The sequence below is a fragment of the Pristiophorus japonicus genome, chromosome 12 (assembly GCF_044704955.1).
Source record: "Pristiophorus japonicus isolate sPriJap1 chromosome 12, sPriJap1.hap1, whole genome shotgun sequence".
Lineage (NCBI taxonomy): Eukaryota > Metazoa > Chordata > Chondrichthyes > Pristiophoridae > Pristiophorus > Pristiophorus japonicus.
Window position 1 is genome coordinate 57,173,973 of NC_091988.1, and position 21,660 is coordinate 57,195,632.

The window sequence follows — 21,660 nt, forward strand, 5'->3', positions numbered from 1 at the left end:
TTGGACCGATCCTGTCACTGCTTTCCAAATGCGCTGCTATTTCATCCATAATAATTGATTCCAACATTTTCCCCACCACTGATGTCAGGCTATCCGGTCTATAATTACCCGCTTTCTCTCTCCCTCCCTTTTGAAAAAGTGGTGTTACATTAGCTACCCTCTAGTCCATAGCAACTGATCCAGAGTTGATAGACTGTTGGAAAATGATCACCAATGCATCCACTATTTCTAGGGCCACTTCCTTAAGTACTCTGGGATGCAGACTATCAGGACCCGGGGATTTATCGGCCTTCAATCCCATCAATTTCCCTAACACAATTTCCCACCTAATAAGGATAACCTTCAGTTCCTCCTTCTCACTAGACCCTCGATCCCCTAGTACTGCCGGAAGGTTATTTGTGTCTTCCTTCGTGAAGACAGAACCAAAGTATTTGTTCAATTGGTCTTCCATTTCTTTGTTCCCATTATAAATTCACCTGAATCCGACTGCAAGGGACCTACGTTTGTCTTCACTAATCTTTTTCTCTTCACATATCTACAGAAGCTTTTGCAGTCAGTTTTTATGTTCCCGGCAAGCTTCTTCTCGTACTCTATTTTCCCCCTCTTAATTAAACCCTTTGTCCTCCTCTGCTGAATTCTAAATTTCTCCCAGTCCTCAGGTTTGCTGCTTTTTCTGGCCAATTTATATGCCTCTTCCTTGGATTTAACAAGATCCTTAATTTCCCTTGTTAGCCACGGTTGAGCCACCTTCCCCATTTTATTTTTACTCCAGCAGGGATGTACAATTGCTGAGGTTCATCCATGTGATCTTTAAATGTTTACCATTGCCTATCCACCGTCAACCCTTTAAGTATCATTTGCCAGTCTACTCTAGCCAATTCACGCCTCAAACTATCGAAGTTACCTTTCCTTAAGTTCAGGACCCTAGTTTCTGAATTAACTGTGTCACTCTCCATCCTATTAAAGAATCTATCATACTATGGTCACTCTTCCCCAAGGGGTCTCGCACAACAAGATTGCTAATTAGTCCTTTCTCATTACACATCACCAGTCTAGGACGGCCAGCTCCCTGGTCGGTTCCTCGACATATTGGTCTGGAAAACCATCCCTAATACACTCCAGGAAATCCTCCTCCACTGCATTGCTACCAGTTTGGTTAGCCCAATCAATATGTAGATTAAAGTCACCCATGATAACTGCTGTACCTTTATTGCATGCATCCCTTATTTCTTGTTTGATGCTGTCCCCAACCTTACTAGTACTGTTTTGTGGTCTGTACACAACTCCCACTAGCGTTTTCTGCCCCTTGGTATTCTGCAGCTCCACCCATACCGATTCCACATCATCCAAGCTAATGTCCTTTCTTACTATTGCATTAATTTCCTCTTTAACCAGCAATGCCACCCCGCCTCCTTTTCTTTTCTGTCTATCCTTCCAAAGTGTTGAATACCCGTGGATGTTGAGTTCCCAACCTTGATCACCCTGGAGCCATGTCTCTGTGATGCCAATTACATCATACCCATTAACTGCTATCTGCGCAGTTAATTCGTCCACCTTATTCCGAATACTCCTCGCATTTAGGGACAGAGCCTTCAGACTTGTCTTTCTAACTTTGCCCTTTTAGAATTTTTCTGTAATATGGCCCTTTTTGCTTTATGTTTCTCTGCCCTCCACTTTTACTTTTCTTCTTTCTATCTTTTGCTTCTGCCCCCATTCTACTTCCCTCTGTCTCCCTGCATAGGTTCCCATCCCCCTGCCATATTAGTTTAACTCCTCCCCAACAACACTAGCAAACTAGGGCAGGACCAGAACCAATGTTCAGGTGCAAACCGTCCAGTTGGTATTGGTCCCACCTCCCCCAGAACTGGTTCCAATGTCCCAGGAATTTGAATCCCTCCCTGCTGCACCACTCCTCAAGCCACGTATTCATCTGAGCTATCCTGCGATTCCTACTCTGACTAGCACATGGCACTGGTAGCAATCCTGAGATTATTACTTTTGAGGTCCTACTTTTTAATTTAGCTCCTAGCTCCCTAAATTCATCTTGTAGGACCTGTATCCCTTTTTTAAAAATCTATATTTTTGGTACCTAAATACACCACGACAACTGGCTGTTCACCCTCCCTTTTCAGAATGTCCTACACCCGCTCCAAGACATCCTTGACCCATGCACCAGGGAGGCAACATACCATCCTGGAGTCTCGGTTGCGGCTGCAGAAATGTCTATCTATTCCCCTTACAATTGAATCCCCTATCACTATAGCTCTCCCACTCTTTTTCCTGCCCTCCTGTGCAGCAGGGCCATCCACGGTGCCATGAACTTGGCTGCTGCTGCCCTCCCCTGGTGAGTCATCCCCCTCGACAGTACCCAAAGTGGTGTATCTGTTTTGCAGGGGGATGACTGCAGGGGACCCCTGCACTACCTTCCTTCCACTGCTCTTCCTGTTGGTCATCCATTCCCTATCTGCCCGAGTAACCTTTTCCTGAGGTAAGACCAACTCACTAAACGTGCTATTCACGTCATTCTCAGCAATGTGCATGCTCCAGAGTGAATCCACCCGCAGCTCCAGTTCCGCAATGCAGTTCGTCAGGAGCTGCAGCCAGATACACTTCCCGCACACATAGTCGTCAGGGACATCTGATGCATCCCTGACTTCCCACACAGTACAGGAGGAGCATAACACATGTCCGAGCTATCCTGCCATGACTTAACCTCCAGATAAACTTAATTTGGCAACAAGGCTAAAAGGTTACTTGATGATATAGAAAAGAAAAAGATAAACTACTTACCAATCACCAGCCAATCACTTACCCCCTTGGCTGTGACATCACCTTTCAATTTCTTTCTACTTCTTTTTTGCCTTCTCACCCTGTTGCAGCTGCACCGACCAACATTTATAGGCCTGCCGACGCTCCCTGGGCTGCCCGAACTCCTCCGACTGCCGCCTCACCGACGCGCTGGGCCTTTATAGGCCTGTCGACGCTCCCCGGACTGCCCGAACTCCTCCGACTGTTGGGTTCTAACAGCGCCAACCAAGCTCAGACCCGATGTTCACATTTTCAGGCTTACTGTAGAGGTCACTGGATTATGATCACAAATCAGAGTTCCCAATTTAGCCTCCTTAGCCTCGTCGCTAAATATATCAGCTGATATCGTTAAGAACTTTTTTTTTAAGCATGCATCGCAGCCTAGCAGGACTCTTGTACCATCTAGTGGTCAGTATTTAAAATTCAAAGTTTAATAAGCTTTTAACCCATTTGGTAATTTTATTTTGCAGCTTACTTACACGACCATGAAGATCTATTATGTGACTGGCTGTCTAGAACAGAGGACACTGCCAAGGTAGACTGCCCTTTTAACAAACTTTTTTGGTTGAAGGACGCCTTTAGAAATTGGTTAGTAATCACAGACCCCACCCCCATCTAAATTATACTATATATAGTCATATGAAACTGCTGCATGTAAAGAGCGTTTTAATAATGGCCTGTAAATTTGAGGTCAACAGTGAAGCAAAGGCATGCGTTGCTGGCCCCGAAGTAAGCTTAACACAAAGATCTCAATCTCTGTGGCGAGAAGTTTGGCTTTACTAACGTACAGTTGAAATCAGCGTACTATAGTGGGAATCTCACTGAGCTGCTGTGACGTCAAGAAGCTGTCTAAGCAGCCAATCACATTGCAGAATTATTACAGACCTGAAACCAGGAAATAGAAAGCACTAATAATCATTTTTTAAAACATTGGCAGAGTGAAATAAAGATTGGGACACACACATTGGGTTACTGTAGTAGCTGAAAATAAAATTAAGTTAGAAATGATTAATTTTAAAATGAATGGATAAATTTTACATTCCAATTATAAAATTAGTTACGGCCAGAATGGTTGTTTATCAGTAGTAATTACTTAGGTCGCCGTTAAAAACCCAGTTGCACATCATTTGAATGGGTCTAATTTTTTTAAATGGGGTTTCCAACAGCGATACTTCTTCGGAACAGGGGAAGTTTGCACCAGAGCAGTACTCTCACTGATTACTGGCTCTGTGGGGGAGTGGTCCACAGTGCAGCTTGTGAAGAGCAGTGAATGACAGACCACAACTTCAGGATTCCCGTGTTAGACTGCATGTGCTAAGTCCTGAAGTTGCAGTCAGTTTCAATGGCGAAATGATGGTAAATGCTGCCAGTTTACCGCCATCATGATTGCAAGTTCTGGGCCAATGATTTTAAGAAAACAGGCACTTACTTAGATACCAGTGAGATGCGTGTGCCTGCTTCTCACTGCCGAGTTGGTCTATTAGGGTGTGAAGTTTGACATTGTCACGTAAATTATTCTCCACTTCCAGGCACGACCTGTACTGTGTCTTCGCTGCTGCCAGAGCAGTAAATGTACTACATCCACAGTACAGGTTGAACCGCTCTTATCCGGGACTCCCTTAACTGGCACCACCCCTCATCCGGCACCATTCCCGGCCACTGGGTGTCGCATGCACAGAACGTGGCCAGTCAAAATTGTACTCACCATTTAAACCCTAATCCTGCGACTCCCACAAGTTCGGACTTACCTCAGGCTTCCCTCATATGACTCATCGGCGACGACCAGACTACCAGTGACGACCGAACTTCCTGCAGCGGCGACCTGGACCTCTCTCCTCCGCCCCCACCTTTGGTGACCTCCTCCTCCTCGTCGACTCAGCTACCCACCCGATCCTCGACGACGCCCGGCCCCCTCCAACAGCAGTAGATAGGCCTCTCCTCCACGATGGCGTCTGGGCCTCCTCCCCTTCGGCAACGGCAGGACCTCCTCCTCACAGCGACTGGATCTCCTCCTCCTTCAACAATGACTGGACCTCTCCTTCCCCACTGGTGACCTGGCCTCCTTTCCTCCAGCAGGTGGTGAGCATCATGGCTGTGACCACCCTGACCTTCCACTCTGAACTCCAGTAGGCCCCCAACCAAGCCTCGGACCACCTACCATCAAGGGCGCTACTCAGGGCCGAGCTTGCGGCCAACATGTCGCCGTAGCCAACTAGGCCCATACAGCAGTGTTTGGTCTCCAGTTGTCTTGGACCCCCTTGCCACTGAACCAAGACCTTGCTCAGCTAAGCCTCTGTGGTAGCCAGTGTGCAATGACCACCCCATGTTAAAAGAACTCACGCACAGGCATCTTTCACTCCTTTAACATGAAATCCGGGACCTTGAACGTCAGGATCCTCATGAACAATTCCAACAGCACCGCCATAGTTGCACGGGAACTTAGGAGACACTATGAGGTCGACATTGCCACCCTAAGCGAGATCCGGCAGGCAGGGGAAGGTCAGCTCAAGGAACAAGGTGGAGGTTATACCATCTACTGGAAAGGGTTAACAGAGGAAGAACACCGCCTCCACGGAGTCGGTTTCGCCATCAAAAGTAAGCTGGTCGGCTGCCTCAAAGATTCCCCCTGCAGGGTTAATGGACGTCTCATGACTCGCCGACTCACCCTATCCCGGAATCAATGTGCCAGTCATCAGTGCGTACGCCCCAACACTCAATGCGACAGATGAGACCAAAGAGGATTTTTACTCCAACCTCGAAAAATCCCTGTCCCGCATCCCTGCAGACGACAAACTGATCCTCCTCGGTGACTTCAACGCCAGGGTCGGCGAGGACACAGCCCTCTGGGGAGGTGTGATTGGCAGGGGGGGGGGGGGTAGGGAAAGCCAACTCCAGCGGTACCCTACACCTGACAAAATGCATAGAACATGAATTTGTCATCAACACCTTGTTCCGCCAGAGGGACAAATACAAGGCATAGTGGCAACACCCTCGCTCCAAACACTGACACCCACTTGACTATGTCATTGTCCCAGTCAGGAATCACAAGGATGTGCGCATCACCCACGCCATGACAGTGTTGTGTATCTGTAAAGCATGCACTCCTATGTTCCGCCACCAGGGAGCGCATCCCCTGAAGTCCCAAGGGATCCCAGCACTGGCTTTTGAAAGTCCAAATACACCACATCCACTGGTTCTCCCTTGTCCACTCTACTAGTTACATCCTCACAAAATTCCAGAAGATTTGTCAAGCATGATTTCCCCTTCATAAATCTATGCTGACTTGGACCAATCCCATCACTGCTTTCCAATGGCTGCTATTTCATCCTTAATAATTGATTCCAACATTTTCCCCACGACTGATGTCAGGCTAACTGGTCTATAATTACCCACTTTCTCTCCCTCCCTTTTTAAAAAGTGGTGTTACATTAGCTATCCTCCAGTCCCTAGGAACTGATCCAGGGTCGATAGACTGTTGGAAAATGATCACCAATGCATCCACTATTTCTAGGACCACTTCCTTAAGTACTCTGGGATGCAGACTATCAGGCCCTGGTGATTTATCAGCCTTCAATCCCATCAATTTCCCTAACACAATTTCCCACCCAATAAGGATATCCTTCAGTTCCTCTTTCTCACTCCACCCTCGGTCTCCTAGTACTTCTGGAAGATTATGTGTCTTCCTTCGTGAAGACAGAAGGAAAGTATTTGTTCAATTGGTCTGCCATTTCTTTGTTCCCCATTATAAATTCACCGGAATCCAACTGCAAGGGACCTATGTTTGTCTTCACTAATCTTTTTCTCTTCACTTATCTACCGCACTAGTTCGAGAACCACTCATCTACAGATTAATGGCCAACCTGAGAATACATACTCCCTCCCCTCATTCCATATAGCTCAATTTAAAATAAAAAATCTTAAATGGTTTGAAATTGGGTGATAATCTGTGCGATGCGTTTTGTGCTCATCAAAGGGTAATGGGCGAGTGGTTTTGACACCAATCTTCCCTAGTGCTCCTGGTGCAGCCAGGGAATAACAGGAGATAGAATCATAGAATGCTACAGCACCAAAACAAGCCATTTGGCTGATCAAGTTTGCACCAGCCACCTTCTATAATCCCAGTCTGGGTCTTGCTCTCAAATAAGATTTAGTAATCTGCTTTTTGAAACAATAACCCAATTCTCTTAAAATAAGTTTTGGATTCTGCTCAACATTGGGTAATTGTCTCTGCAATGACCTACACTAACATTAAAATGCTACTCATTGTCTTAAAAATGTGGCAGCATTTTCAAATCTTAGCACAAGGCCTTTCTAACATTTAACATTTGAAAACAGTGAATCTTGCATTCACTGAAAATATCTACAAGAAATGCATTTAAAATGATAATGATATTTTGAACTGAAAATTAATCACTATGCATATTAGTACATTAGCATTTATTAACATATATAGTGCTACTTAATGCATGCAATGTATGTACCTGTGACTATGCTCACAGGTTGTTATAGAGCTGTTGCATTGTGAGTGGCTTAGCCGGTCACATGATGTTCACAAGCCTCAATAAAACTCCAGTCAGTTTGGTCTCGGTCATCTACGATGAGTTATGCAGTTGTGAGCCTGGTGCATGAACTGGTAATGTATAGTGTGATCATTAAACCTTTGCTATTAAGAACTAATTGGTTTATTAACAATGTGTTGCTATGAATTCTTAAGCAAAGAACCCATGAAGCAACTACATATAATGCATAATCTCAAATTGCTCCCACCATCACCACCAATGTAGTCATCAGTCTCTGTTGTACAGCTGTAAATGATTCAACCCAAGTTGAGGGTGCATATTTATAATTTACTGAATAGTTTACAGTTTAAGTGAACATAGTAAAAATTATACAAACCCATTATATTTTATTGAAACATGGCTCAGAGGGGTGCAATCAATGTAACATTTTTTAATAAAAGTTCATCACATGTGTGTAGGACCAGGAACAGGAAAGTGCAGTCCAATGAGTCATACCTGTATCAAATAGCAAAGTAATAAGATCACACACCCCCCCCCCCCACCCAAAACAGAACAGCATTTCCCCTCAATATTGTTTAATGGAAGAGCAAAAGAACATTAAGCTCTCCATAAAACAAACTAGAAAAACAAAATGGGATTACGAATTCAAATTTTATTTCCATTTTAATTTGATTAAAATACACAGACAAGTTACCAATATACAAATCTTTAATGACAAATTTAGGCAGTGAGGTCATGGGGAACAGAAATAGGATTAGAGGATAAAGACAAAAACTCAAACACTTGCGGCGCTGAATACCGAGAGGGCAAACAGTGTTGCAATTTTTTTAAATTTACTTTTTCCAAAGGATATCAAAATTGTTTGTAGCAAAGGTAAAGTTGGTTTGTGACTTAACACAAGAGTCCATCTCCCTGCACTTGTTACTTGCTCAGGCCAGCATCGGATGACATTCAAATGGTTACTGTACTCCTTTATTATGTAAACAGTACTATAAAACAAATGTGTAGATTATAAACACTATGATGCTATAAACACATGAATGCTTTTTGACTTTTTAAACTCGTTCAATCTAGGTACGTCACGATACTGTTCGAATAAGGTTTAAAGAACACAGGATGCTTAATAGAATACCAACACTCCACTTCACGACCCCTCCAGACCGCCTGCCACCATTGCAGACCAAGAAGATGGATAGGCAGGTATCAGTTTCCAGGTCTATGCCTGTGCAACACTTGAGCCACACCACAATAAAGTTCCTAGGGTTAGCATAACTTGGCCAGTTTTCCTGCATGAAGAGAAGGTACTTGCACAACCGCTCGTGGTATTCTAGGAATAGAGACAGTTTTTCTGTGGTGCTGGTGGGGGAGGTGGCATCTTAGGACACAAATGCTAGCCCCCATAACAGTCAGAGTTTTGAAGTAATTCACTGAATACCTTAGGGTGGTTGGAGGGATATAAAACACGATGCAAATGCAACTTTCTCTTTCACAGCATGAGTTTCCAATGACTCTGCCAGACACAACACCATGGTGTAAACTACTCTGGGCTACACTTCCTGATGTCCAACAGAAGAAGCAGATGCAGTCGCTGGGAAAAAGGACATCTGTACACCCCTTCACCATCTCAGTCTACAGTGCAGTGGATCCAACAGATGAGGATTGTATATGTAAAGAACAAAAAAAAACTCAAGGCCAGAGTACCCTTATCAAGTAACTTACTTTTAACACTTAATTGGGAACAATATTGTTATAGATCAGTAGTACATTTTTGGACTGCAGTCAAAGATAGGGAAAAAAGAGTCATGGAATAAACATTGCTCAACTTCAGCAAAATAAGAGCACATACACTTATCACATTTGAAGTTAGCTTGTTTGAAGTTGTTAATCTCTAGGAGAAAGTGTAATAAATTTGGGCTCCCAAATTGCAACAGGTCTGCATTAGTTTTACAGCCCTCTTGTATTTTTTAGTCTAATCGTCCTCTCCTCTCCATTCCCTCAGTGACAGGAGGTGAAATGGAAGCTTCTATGAGCTGAAGGGCTTAGAAACACATCCATTGAATACTGAAGAATATCCTTCCTTTCCCCGTCAAAATCAGTGACATAAAACTGCAAGATTCAACACACTGCCAAACAAAAATGTACTATACCAGCACCTCCCACTTACAATACCACATCAAGTTTAATTTGAGTGCTCGATGCATTAAATGCATGTCTCAAAGTGATGGCTTGTAATATTATACATGTACAGACTTATTTACACATATCCCAAGATAAACACTGAAAGGGATACTTAAATCTTCAACAGCAGAAAGACACACGTTTATTTTGTTCACTGTTGGGAACACTGTGATTCAACAGTTGGCTGAGAGGACACGTGGATGACTGGCTGCAACTTCTGCCGTTTGATTTTATTCTCTAGTTTCTGCTTCTCTTCTTCGTTCAGTTCCTCCTCAGCTGGCTTTTGTACCTTCACATCAGCCCTGGACACCCTATAGGCAGAGTAGTCAAACAATCTTCCGTTTTAACGGATCAAACACAATACAGATGGCAAAATCAGATTTATCCAGCACCAATTCAGAAGTAGCCAATAGGAGCAGGTTATGATAAATAATTATTGAGGCCAGATTTCTAACAATTGAGACCAAAATCTACAACATTTGGGAATATGCTTGGATGGATTGAGCGAGGGCGAGAGAGAGGGGGCGAGAGAGAGAGGGGGCGAGAGAGAGAGGGGGCGAGAGAGAGAGAGAGAGAGAGAGAGAGAGAGAGAGAGAGCGCGCGAGAGAAAGTGTTTAAATTTACAAATATAAATTAGGAAACACCCTTGATAAATCTCAAACAGACTACAAAAGCTTTAAAGACAATCTTGACAGAAATTGTTAATTATACAATGATATTCAATGATTTAGAAAAGCAATCCCATTTCATAGAACTGCAGTAATTTCATGATTAAACATTGTACTGGAATGTAACCTGGCATTCAAACTAGCCAGAGAACACAAGCACTAAATAGATGGAGGGCATTATAATTACATAGAAGTTACAACACAAACTGGCTATTCAGGCCAACTAGTCTAGGTTGGTGTTTATCCTCCATGAGCCATAGTCCTAATGCCATTTGCCTGCCATGTCCCCATATTCCATTTTCCTTCAAGCTATCTAACCTACTCTTAAATGTTGACATGGTCTCTGCTTCAATGACCAACTCTGGTAGTGCATTCCACAGTCTCAACTCACTGTGTATAAAAAAAGTTTCACATGCTCACTGTCTTAAATCTCTTACATTTGAGTTAATATCCATGTCCCTTTGCTGTAGACCCCTCAATCACTGACAATGATGTGTTTATCTATTCTGTCCGATCCCGGTATAATTTTAAGTAACTTTCAAATAACTCCATAATTTCCCCTGGTCGAATAAAAACAGTCCCAAATTTTTCAAGTCTTTCTTTTTATTTTTCTCATGCCAGGTAACATCCTAGTGAAACTGCAATGCACCCTCTCGACTGCCTCAGCCACCCTTCAGATAGTGTATAATGGATCCAGTCTGGGAAACAAGCTGTAGGATTTTATCACATTGAAAAAGTTACCAGTCTCTCCCTTGCTTTTCTCTGGGTAAACAAACAATGTATCAATATAGTAAAAAATAAATTTTCATACAAAATGTAACTTTTTGTAGCAAGGCCCAAGAATAAATCACTGTTGGCAAAAATAGTTAGTGCAATATTGTATCAAATATCCCCATGTACACAGGAACAAACACACCAGTTCAATAACTTCTACACAAAGCAAAAAGCTCTCAAGATATAAAAAAGTAAGTGTACAATAAAGTAGCAGTACAAGCATGGGGGACAATGCATTCACTGTATCCCACTCTGTGTAGCCTCTTTTGTATCAATGCATGAACCAATTTTTAAAAATGCTGCGATATCCAATGCACAAGTTACAACTCATCACAATGTAATTTTTACAGCAGTATGAACAGCATTTCCCACAGACAAATGACAAGTTCAGCTTTTGGAACAGGCGACGGCCCCACTGTAGGGTTTTAAAAAAAGTGATTCTCTTTTTTTTACACACACACACGTGCAAGTATCCACTACTGCAATTCTGTAGCACCTACCAGTTGCAGTAATTGGCTGTCCCAGTTTCTCACAATCACACACCTTAACTATATAACCTTGTCTTTCAAATAAGAGTTTTCTTTTCATGAAATTACTGCAGTCTACAAATCAAATACTTCCATTCATAAAATATTAACTAAAATGACTCAAGTTCTTAAAAGTCCACAAATATAGGGCTTGCAACTAAAGAACACAGATTTTAAGATGTACATATTAAAAAACTTCAAACCAACCATCTTATGTCATGTTGACAAATTAATCCTTTGAGTACTATAATGGAATTGCAAGTCTAAAAATGATACAATTTACTAATGCATTTTCATGGATCTTAAACGAGCTGTTGCACTGAACATTCATCCTGCATCTGCCATAACAGCTGAAAAGCAGAAAGGACCACTTAGTACTCAGAGAGTTAATATTAAGAATTGAACTGTACCAGTGTCATGTCTTAGTGCAGTGCACATTTCATCAATGGACACATTAATCCATAAACAACCCAGTGATAAGACTTGTATCCAAATCTGGAAATCCCAGTTCCAACTGGCATTTGCACTTGGGAACAGTTTGCAAACCTAGCTGTAGTCAACTGGAAAATTGGGCTCCATTCTTGGATCATTGGTGACAGACTAGAAGAACTGTTGCTGAAACTTGTAATATCTATACTTCATTTCCCACCCAACCAGAGACATAGGGAGGAAATAATTCAAATCATAGAATCTTACAGCATAGGCCATTTGGTCCATCGCACCTGTGCCAGCTCTTGGAAAAAGCTATCCAATTATTCCCATTCTCCCACTTTCCCTATTGTCCCATAAGTCTCTCTCTCCCCTCCCCCCCCAAAAGTATATATCCAATTGTCTTTTGAATATAATCCCCAAAGTTATCAGTACATTGATATCTAGAACATCTATTTCAAAAGTTATTGTAATGACAGGGTTTCCCCGAATGCAAATTTGTTGAGAATTCACACCATGGTTATTTTAAGTCATGCATTCCTGGGTTGGCAATAGGTTTTTGTAGGAGTTCGCTCGCTCGATTTAATAAGTGTTTCTGATGTATTTTGTGTTCAGCTAGGTAAGGGTCAATAGTGCATACATATTTGAAAGAATTTGATTAAACATGAAGGAAAAAATATTAAAAGATAAAGGAAAAAGTGCAGAGCAGTGGGCCTAGAATAGACAGCTCCATTAAGAAACTAGTGCTAGATCAGGCACAGTGGGTCATATAGCCTGCTTTATGTTGAAATTTCAATGATCCTCCACCTGTAATGATCAGTGCATTTAAAAAAAAAGTAATTGTGTTTGGACATGAAAAAGTAAATATCTAAATACTCCTAAGTGTAACAAAGGTCACGCAGCATAAAACTTGTGCTCAGTCCCAACCAACCTTAATTTTAGAAGAGCAACTGCATTAGCGTGACTTCTAACAATGCAATTCTTTAACAATTAACGCTTCTGAAGTTATTTCTTGTGCCCCATTGATATGGATAAAGGAAAAAAATTGAACCAAGCTTAATGTCTGCACTTCATAATTGTTCTCAAACTGGGCTCTCTTGCTCCTTCCCCTCTCCAAGCACATTACACATTCACTGTCCTTTGTCTTTCCATTCCTATTTACTTCCTTTCAATTCATCAACTGTATCAGTTTCACAACTCCCTTCCTTGGCTTTCTCTTCACTTTCTCCCCTTCCATTCCTTAACTTGGCTTTTTCACTCTTTACGCTCCCACTTCCATTCTCTTCTTTTCAAGGTTGTCTGCACTTCACTCAAGTTCTCTTTCTGTTCATTGGCTTTCTCTCGTCCACAAATAACCTTCCCTCCCTGGGTTCTCTCATTATCCTCCTCCCCTTCTCGCTCTCTTCCCTGGCCTTTTCACTCATCCTCTAATTCTAATATTCTACCATTTATCCTTTCTGACAATGTTCTAATCATCATAGGCATTCCACAAAATGTAAAAAAGTAGAAGTCCTCAAGATCATCGGATAAGTCATACAACACGAACAAATCTCCCGTGGTGCTCATGGCGAGTCGGAGGATACATCTCTAACAATTGGGGGTGTTCATGCCATTCAGAGGATATCAGACCTACTGATCTAAAGTAACTGAATACATGAAACATTCATTGAGTGCATCTTGTATATTTTTTTTTAAATCCTTTATCAGTTAGCTTTAAAACTGAATTCACATAATAGTATGAAAAATGTTGCAGTTGGACCTCTGGTATTTAGCAATATTAGATAGGGGGAAAGTAGTATTCAGTTGCACCAGGTGTGGTCCCTTCAGTTTTGTAGCACTGGGGATAGTCCTGAGTTTTGGCTGCTGGTGTGTGGTGGCATGGAGCGTATCTCCCGGTGCGGTAAGACCGTGGAAGGGAACGAGAAATTTGAGTCACTGGTTGATCGGTGTGTGTGAGAACCACGAGGGGGAAGGGTGGCAACAGTGGCTTTCCAGGCCCGGCAACACTAGTTTGTTGCATTTCAAGAGATATCTGCATCTTTCACGACCACCAGACGTCCCAAAGCCCAATGTAGGAAATGCGGCAGCTAATTTGCGCACACCAAGCTCCCACAAACAACAATGTGATAATGACCAGATAATCTTAGTGATGTTGATTGAGGGATAAATATTGACCAGGACACCGGGGATAACTTCCCTGCTGTTCTTCAAAATAGTGCCACGGGATCTTTTATGTCTACCCGATATCCAACAGGGCCTCGGTTTAGCGTCTCATCTGAAAGATGGCACCTCCTGCAGTGCAGCACTCCCTCTGTACTGCACTGGAGTGTCAGCCTAGATTTTGTGTTCAAGTTTCTGGAGTGGGGCTTGAACCCACAACCTTCTGACTCAGAGGAGAGTGTGCTACCCGAGTCACAGCTGACACTTTAGCAATAGTACTTTGGAAATTCATGCAAGGTGTACAGGGCCTCATTGTGTAGATTTTTGTAAATCAACCGACTATCCATATATCGAAAATCTCAACTCGGCCTCCACCCTCTACTTGCATTTACCAGACACAACCTCCCCTATTTCCAGCTAAAATCAGCGCGACAATCACAATTAATCAGAGTGCAAAATGTTAATTATAATGTTTATGAATAGCTTTAGCATATAAAATATTTTGGTCGCACTTTGTACTTTTGAATGCATGATTTGATCGTTTCAATAAAAATTAGTTACATTTCATGTTTAGTTGTTCCTGCCATTTGTGCTGACTATAGAGAAAATAAGTTGCAGATTTTAAATTAGATATTTTTATCAGTGGGCATTTTAGTTTGGCATACCTTAAAGAAATAGGGTTAGAACAGATACTGCGTGATGAATCATATACAACAGTCAAGGTAAAAAGGACATCATATGTACATTGCGACGATCTCTGGACAAAGTGTTTGTAGTAAAAGACTTAATAATCCTCACAAGGCAACTGCATTGGGGAGAGAGAAAAAGAGGGAAAAAAGGGGAGAGAGGGGCCGAGAGGGCGCGGCGCGGTGGCCTGAATTCCTGATAATTATTGGATCAAATCGCCACGGAGACTTTGAACATGAACCACTTCCCAGCACTAGTTCACTAAGAATATAGAAGCACAGCAAGCTATGGCTTATACAGGACCATTTAATTACTATCTTAGCCACGCCATTGCAGAAGGTTGGGATTGTTGGCATCATACTTGTCCGCCAGTCAGAACTTGCACGATTTGTGAACTGACAAAAATAATTTTTCTATCTGTCCTTCGATTTTGTGGTTGTAAATTTATGTGTATGGTATACAAGAGACATCATTACTATTTACTTTTGTTGAAGACCTTCAGTCTGTTGTGATGCATTGCAAACTTTAAACACATAGGTGGGAGCAATTCCCCCTCCTTCACCTCATTCTGTAGAGGATCCTCCTCACCCTCCCCCAGAACAAGCTTCAAGCTATGTATATAATCCAGAATACTATGGTATAAAATACTGACCACATCAATATAAAGACGACAATATTTAGCAGATCAAGCACAATGTGTTATACTTCAGGAGACACCATGGACAAGAAATTCTTCATATTACCGCCCAAAAATAGAAAATTGATGAAAATCTTCATTTACCGCCCAAATAACGCCTGGCAGTAAATTCATCATTCATTTAGCACCGGCCTTATGAAATACCACCCACCCATCTTTTTTGACGTTTTTGAGGTAATTAGTCGTGCAACGCCCAAATAAGTCTCAAAAATAACGCCGGCGGTAAATTCATCACCAAGATCCATTTTACAAAACATATATCTTACCTGATCTTAAGCCGGCCTTATCAACGTCATTTTGATTAAACGATGATTTGACAGAAGGCCGATTAGCATTAGTTATAGCTTTATAGTTATTATGGAGTAGGATTTTAAGGCCTCAAACTTCCTGGCCCTCTTCAGTCCTAACTTGACATTCAGAAAAATTTAGTGGATTTATATTATCACCATATTTACTCTAATTTATCTATTTATAATAATCTTTCTCTCTCTCCTCAGATGTCCTCTCCGCTTCCTCTCCAGTCCCTCCACTCTGACTAACTGGAACTCAATACACATGCGTGACCCCGAAACGCGGGAAAAAAACTGGAAAAACTAAAAAAAAAACACATGTAGGAGATCATACTTTTCGAACTGAAAAATCAGTTTCTTGCACGACGACTCGATCGCCACCGCCAAGGCAGGGTAAGTTTTCATCAAACTTTTGGAGTTGGGCGATGGCGATCTTGGGGCGGTAAAAAAAAATCTGAAGGCCCAAATAGCGCCAAGAAACAGGCGATGGTGATCTTTATTGAATTTCTAGCCCCATATCTTTGCAACTCAGTAATCTGGATAACAAGAAGCTGCTCTCAGTGGTTAGCAGCAAGGCAACAGCTACCCAGCATAAAAAAAAAAGTATTGCTAAATCACAGGCTGATTATTCCAATGCAGCTGTATGTACTTCGATCAGGAGTGATAAGCAAACAAAAAATAGAGCCACATTCCTGCTAAAGAAAATGCTCCAAATATTTGAACTAAAAATAATTGCCTCGATACTGTTCAGGAAGTCGGCATGGCTGGCAAAGTTGCATTAATTGCTGTTTCCTAATTATGTACAACTTCTTAGCATTCTGCATGATAAGATAAAAAGGACCACACTTTTACCAGTGGTCTAAATTCTGAGAGAGGGTAAGGTAGGAGAGAGAGGATGAGAGAGCAAGAGAATACACAAACAAGAGAGTCTCTGAATTCTTCTGAGAATTGCTGTCCACGTACAGAACAGAAACATCAGGTTACATGCAGAATTTCTAGCAATTCACACAGCATTTTAGTGATTGAGCATTTTATTGAGGAAGCAGTCTTTTATCAGATGAGCTATACTTTGAAGTGCTCATTTAGCCCGTTGGAGACAGCACGGATCTAAAGTTGTTTAAGGTAGGAGAAAAGACACAAAAAGGACAAAAAGTAAGTTTGCAGAAAGGTTCCCATTGAAAGAAGAATACATTCAAAGTGCTCACATTGTCATTTCCTTTATCAAACTATGAAATTGTGCACAATGCAATGATTTGGTTTGAATATCAGTGGTGCAGTTAATACAGACAAGCTGATATCAACTTCATGCAAAGCGAGTCTATACTTGATAAATTTAAGAGTTTTTTGAGGTGCTTTGAATTATCAAACACGATTGAACATAAGAACATAAGAATTAGGAATAGGAGTAGGCAATCTAACCCCTTGAGCCTGCTCCGCCACTCAACAAGATCATGGCTGATCTGGCCGTGGACTCAGCTCCACTTACCCGCCCGCTCCCCGTAACCCTCAATTCCCTTATTGGTTAAAATCTATCTGTGATTTGAATACATTCAATGAGCTAGCCTCAACTGCTTCCCTGGGCAGAGAATTCCACAGATTCACAACCCTCTGGGAGAAGAAATTCCTTCTCAACTCGGTTTTAAATTGGCTCCCCCGTATTTTGAGGCTGTGCCCCCTAGTTCTAGTCTCCCTGACCAGTGGAAACAACCTCTCTGCCTCTATCTTGTCTATCCCTTTCATTATTTTAAATGTTTCTATAAGATCACCCCTCATCCTCATGAACTCCAACGAGTAAAGACCCAGTCTACTCAATCTATCATCATAAGGTAACCCCCTCATCTCCGGAATCAGCCTAGTGAATCGTCTCTGTACCCCCTCCAAAGCCAGTATATCCTTCCTTAAGTAAGGTGACCAAAACTGCACGCAGTACTCCAGGTGCGGCCTCACCAATACCCTATACAGTTGCAGCAGGACCTCCCTTCCATTCGCCTTCCTGATTACCTGCTGCACCTGCAAACTAACTTTTTGGGATTCATGCACAAGGACCCCCAGGTCCCTCTGCACCGCAGCATGTTGTAATTTCGCCCCATTCAAATAATATTCCCTTTTACTGTTTCTCCCCCCCCCCCCCCCCCAAGGTGGATGACCTCACATTTTCCGACATTGTATTCCATCTGCCAAACCTTAACCCATTCGCTTAACCAATCTAAATCTCTTTGCAGCCTCTCGGTCCTCTACACAACCCACTTTCCCACTAATCTTTGTGTCATCTGCAAATTTTGTTACACTACATTCTGTCCCCTCTTCCAGGTCATCTATGTATATTGTAAACAATTGTGGTCCCAGCACCGATCCCTGTGGCACACCACTAACCAGCGATTTCCAACCCGAAAAGGATCCATTTATCCCGACTCTCTGCTTTCTGTTAGCCAGCCAATTCTCGATCCATGCTAATACATTTCCTCTGACTCCGCGTACCTTTATCTTCTGCAGTAACCTTTTGTGTGGCACCTTATCGAATGCCTTTTGGAAATCTAAATACACCACATCCATCGGTACACCTCTATCCACCATGCTTGTTATATCAAAGAATTCCAGTAAATTAGTTAAACATGATTTCCCCTGCATGAATCCATGTTGCGTCTGCTTAATTGCACTATTCCTATCTCGATGTCCCGCTATTTCTTCCTTAATGATAGCTTCAAGCTGCGCCTTCATAAATCTGTATTGACTCTAAAGTGCTTTGTTACCATGTCCTTAATAATAGATTCCAGCATTTTCCCTACTACTGATGTCAGGCTAACTGATCTATAGTTCAGTTTTCTCTCGCCGTCCTTTCTTGAATAGTGGCATTACATTTGCTATCTTCCAATTGTGGGGACCGTTTTAGAATCTATGAAATTCTGGAAGATCAAAACGAATACATCCACTATCTCTGTAGCCAGCTCTTAAAACTCTAGGATGTAGGCAATCGAGTCCAGGGGATTTGTCAGCTTTTAGTCCTATTAGTAAAGAAAATAGTGCTGGAGAAACTAACTCATTTTTAAAAAACATTTATTTCCTCATTCTCACTGGCCCCTTGGCTCCCCACCATTTCTGGAATGTTAGTGTCTTCTTCTGCGAAGCCAGATACAAAGTATTTGTTTAATGTCTCTTCCTTATTACGCATTATAATTTCTCCCGTCTCTGCCGAGAAGTGATCCACATTTACCTTCGCTAATCTCTTCCTTTTTAGATACCTAGAGAAGCTTTTACAATCTGCTTTTGTCTCTTGCTAGTTTACTCTCATTCTATTTTCCCTCTATCATGTTCTTGGTCCTCCTTTACTGAATTCAAAAATCCTCCCAATCCTCTGTTTACTACTCTTTTTGGCAACAATACAAGTCTCTTCCTTTAATCTAATACTATCTTTAACTTGTCGTTAACCAAAACCCAGAGGGTTTTTTTTATTCCTTAAGGGAATGTACATTCGTTGTGAATTATGATTATTTCTTTGAATGTTTGCCATTCCATCATATCTTTTAATCTGGTTTCTCAACCTACCTTAGCCAACTCGCCTCTCATACCCTTGTAGTTTGCTTTGTTCAGATTTAAATCCCTAGTTTCGGACTTATTCGCAGATAACATTCACACTCTCAAAATCAGCATAAAATTCTATATGATCATCATCACTGGTCCCCAGAGGCTCCTTTATTACAAGGTTATTAATGAACCCCGACTCATTGTACAATGCTAGATCTAAAATAGCCTGTTTACTAGTTGGTTCCTTGACATACGGATCTAGAAAACTACCTTGAATGCATTCGTCCTCTGCACTATTACTGCAAATTTGGTTTGCCCAGTTTGTGAAAATTGAAGTCCCTATAAATACCGTATTTAATACTATATTATCCCCTACCACTACAACATTCTTTTCATCACAGATCTGAAACATTGGCCATGAATCTCATACCTGTTGGATAAAGCCAAAAGCCGAGGCTCCTCCAGCACTGCACCTGGGGTCCCCTTACCTGCCTGAGTCGCAGTCACAACTCCTGCCCCTGACCACTAACCAGAACTGTACCACTACGTAACCTTAGGAATGTGACTGCCTCCTGGATCAAAGTGCACAGGTAATGCTCCCTTCCTTGATGCCCCGCAATGTCTGCACCTCGGATTCCACTCAACAACTCAGCTGAAGTTCCAAGAGATGCAGATGCTTGCTGCAGACGTGGTGATCCTCGATCATGATGCCCTCCCCATGTAACTTTGTTTTATTTAATTAAAATGTATGTATTTAATTAACTCAGCTTAAAGTTTAGCTTTTTAAATAATTACTTAAGCTAGTTTATAGGTAGATTAAATTATTTACCTGCAGCACAAACCACTACATGTATAGGAGACAAAAAGCAGCACCTTCTTCCCCCCTCTCCAAATTCCCAATGTTTACACTGTTTAGAAGCATCCGTTTAAAACCAATGTGTACAGACCATTCATGACCCCCAGATTGTAGAGTGCAGGATCCTTAGAGAAGAAAATGTGATGCATCAATGCATTGAACAGATTTCTGCAAGGAGCGCTTTCTTCCTGTACGCTCCCGATTGTGACAAACTGTCAAGTGATGGTGCAGTATCACACCTATTGGCTAGATCAAGAGCTGCATGGGCAAAAGACTGGGAACAGATCACCTGGCTGTTTTGGTGTCTATGGAAATAGCAGGGAATCCAAACAGTTAGGTTGCAGGGGAAGAACAGAAAATTGAAAAGCAAGCCAAAAAAGGAAATTGATCAATGCGAACCAACTGTTGACTGTGTCTTTTAACAGAGTACTACACTTCCCCAGCTCTAAGTCAGAACACAATGTGAATTTAAACAAATAGATAGGTAAATGAATTAGGCAGATGTTGACAATTTTGTATGACACTGGTTTCAGTCCATTTCTTTACACACTTGTAGTATTTCAAGCACTTTCAAAGTAAATATAAAGAAAAGCTGAGCACATACAGAAGGAAATGGAAAGGAAAATAAAATTAGTTTGCATTTGCAGCAATCTATTTTTTTATGCTATAACCAACAGAATAAATGCATGTTCTGGATAAACAAGACCATGCTAGCCAAATAATTTCCATTCCAAAATGAAGGTTTGCAGCAGGGCAAGCTAGGATTAAAAAAAACTGCACACTACCTAGGTCTGTCTCTTCATTAAAAAAACTCTAGTCTTAAACAATTTTGAGAGTCCAAACTTTGGTAAGGCAGGGAGAATGGTGAAAATAAAACCAAAGATACCAAGAACGAAGCATAGAGCACAGTTCATGCAATAGATGAGTGCAGCAGGCCAGCGAGGAATGCTGGAGAAAAGCTGAAAACGAGGCACTGACCTTGGGGAAGGAGATGGCCTGGAGACTTCAGTGTTGCCCCATTCTGACAGAACTTGCACATCACTTGCTTCTTGCATGATACGCACCCGCTTGCCTTCTTTAGAAGGTGGCTGTTTACAGGCAGACTCCAGCTCTGGTATGGCAATGACAGGTAGGGATCCCAAGGCTGGCACCGCTCGAATGACCGGTTCAGAGCATGGAGCCGAAATCTCATTAGGTAGCACTTTAGTCTGTCTCTTTCTGGTTTCAGCCACTTTATCAGATGAGAGAGTAGCTTCGATAACAGGTGCCTTGCTGGATGCTAGTTGAGCTTCTCCAAGTACTTCAACTGGAAGTCTCTCCTTCTTGCGGTTCTGTGGCCAGTTCTTAATTTCTGGAATGCAAAATTTGCAAACCACAATTTGAAAGTTAAGCATATGCAGTTTTTATTCATGTAATAACCTTGTAGTTACTACTATAAAACTTGCTATAATGCCAGGGGGGGGGGGGGGGGGGAAGTCAGGTACACAGTCAACTAACAGTTTCACATTTCTGATGTGCACAGCATCTATTGGAAGAGTTATGCA

General features: G+C 42.0%; 1 protein-coding gene across 2 annotated transcripts in view; it reads right to left on the minus strand.

The window, feature by feature from the left end:
* Positions 1-7,972: 7,972 nt before the first annotated feature.
* The window catches only part of spdl1 (spindle apparatus coiled-coil protein 1), a 62,833-nt gene continuing 49,145 nt past the window's right edge, over positions 7,973-21,660 (minus strand). For both annotated transcript variants that reach the window (XM_070895529.1, XM_070895530.1), the window contains 2 exons: positions 21,095-21,467; positions 7,973-9,817 (listed from right to left, as the gene is read on the minus strand). In XM_070895529.1, coding sequence (XP_070751630.1) covers positions 9,658-9,817; positions 21,095-21,467 — 533 coding nt within the window. In that variant the 3' untranslated portion in view covers positions 7,973-9,657. The remainder of the gene's footprint in view (positions 9,818-21,094; positions 21,468-21,660) is intronic.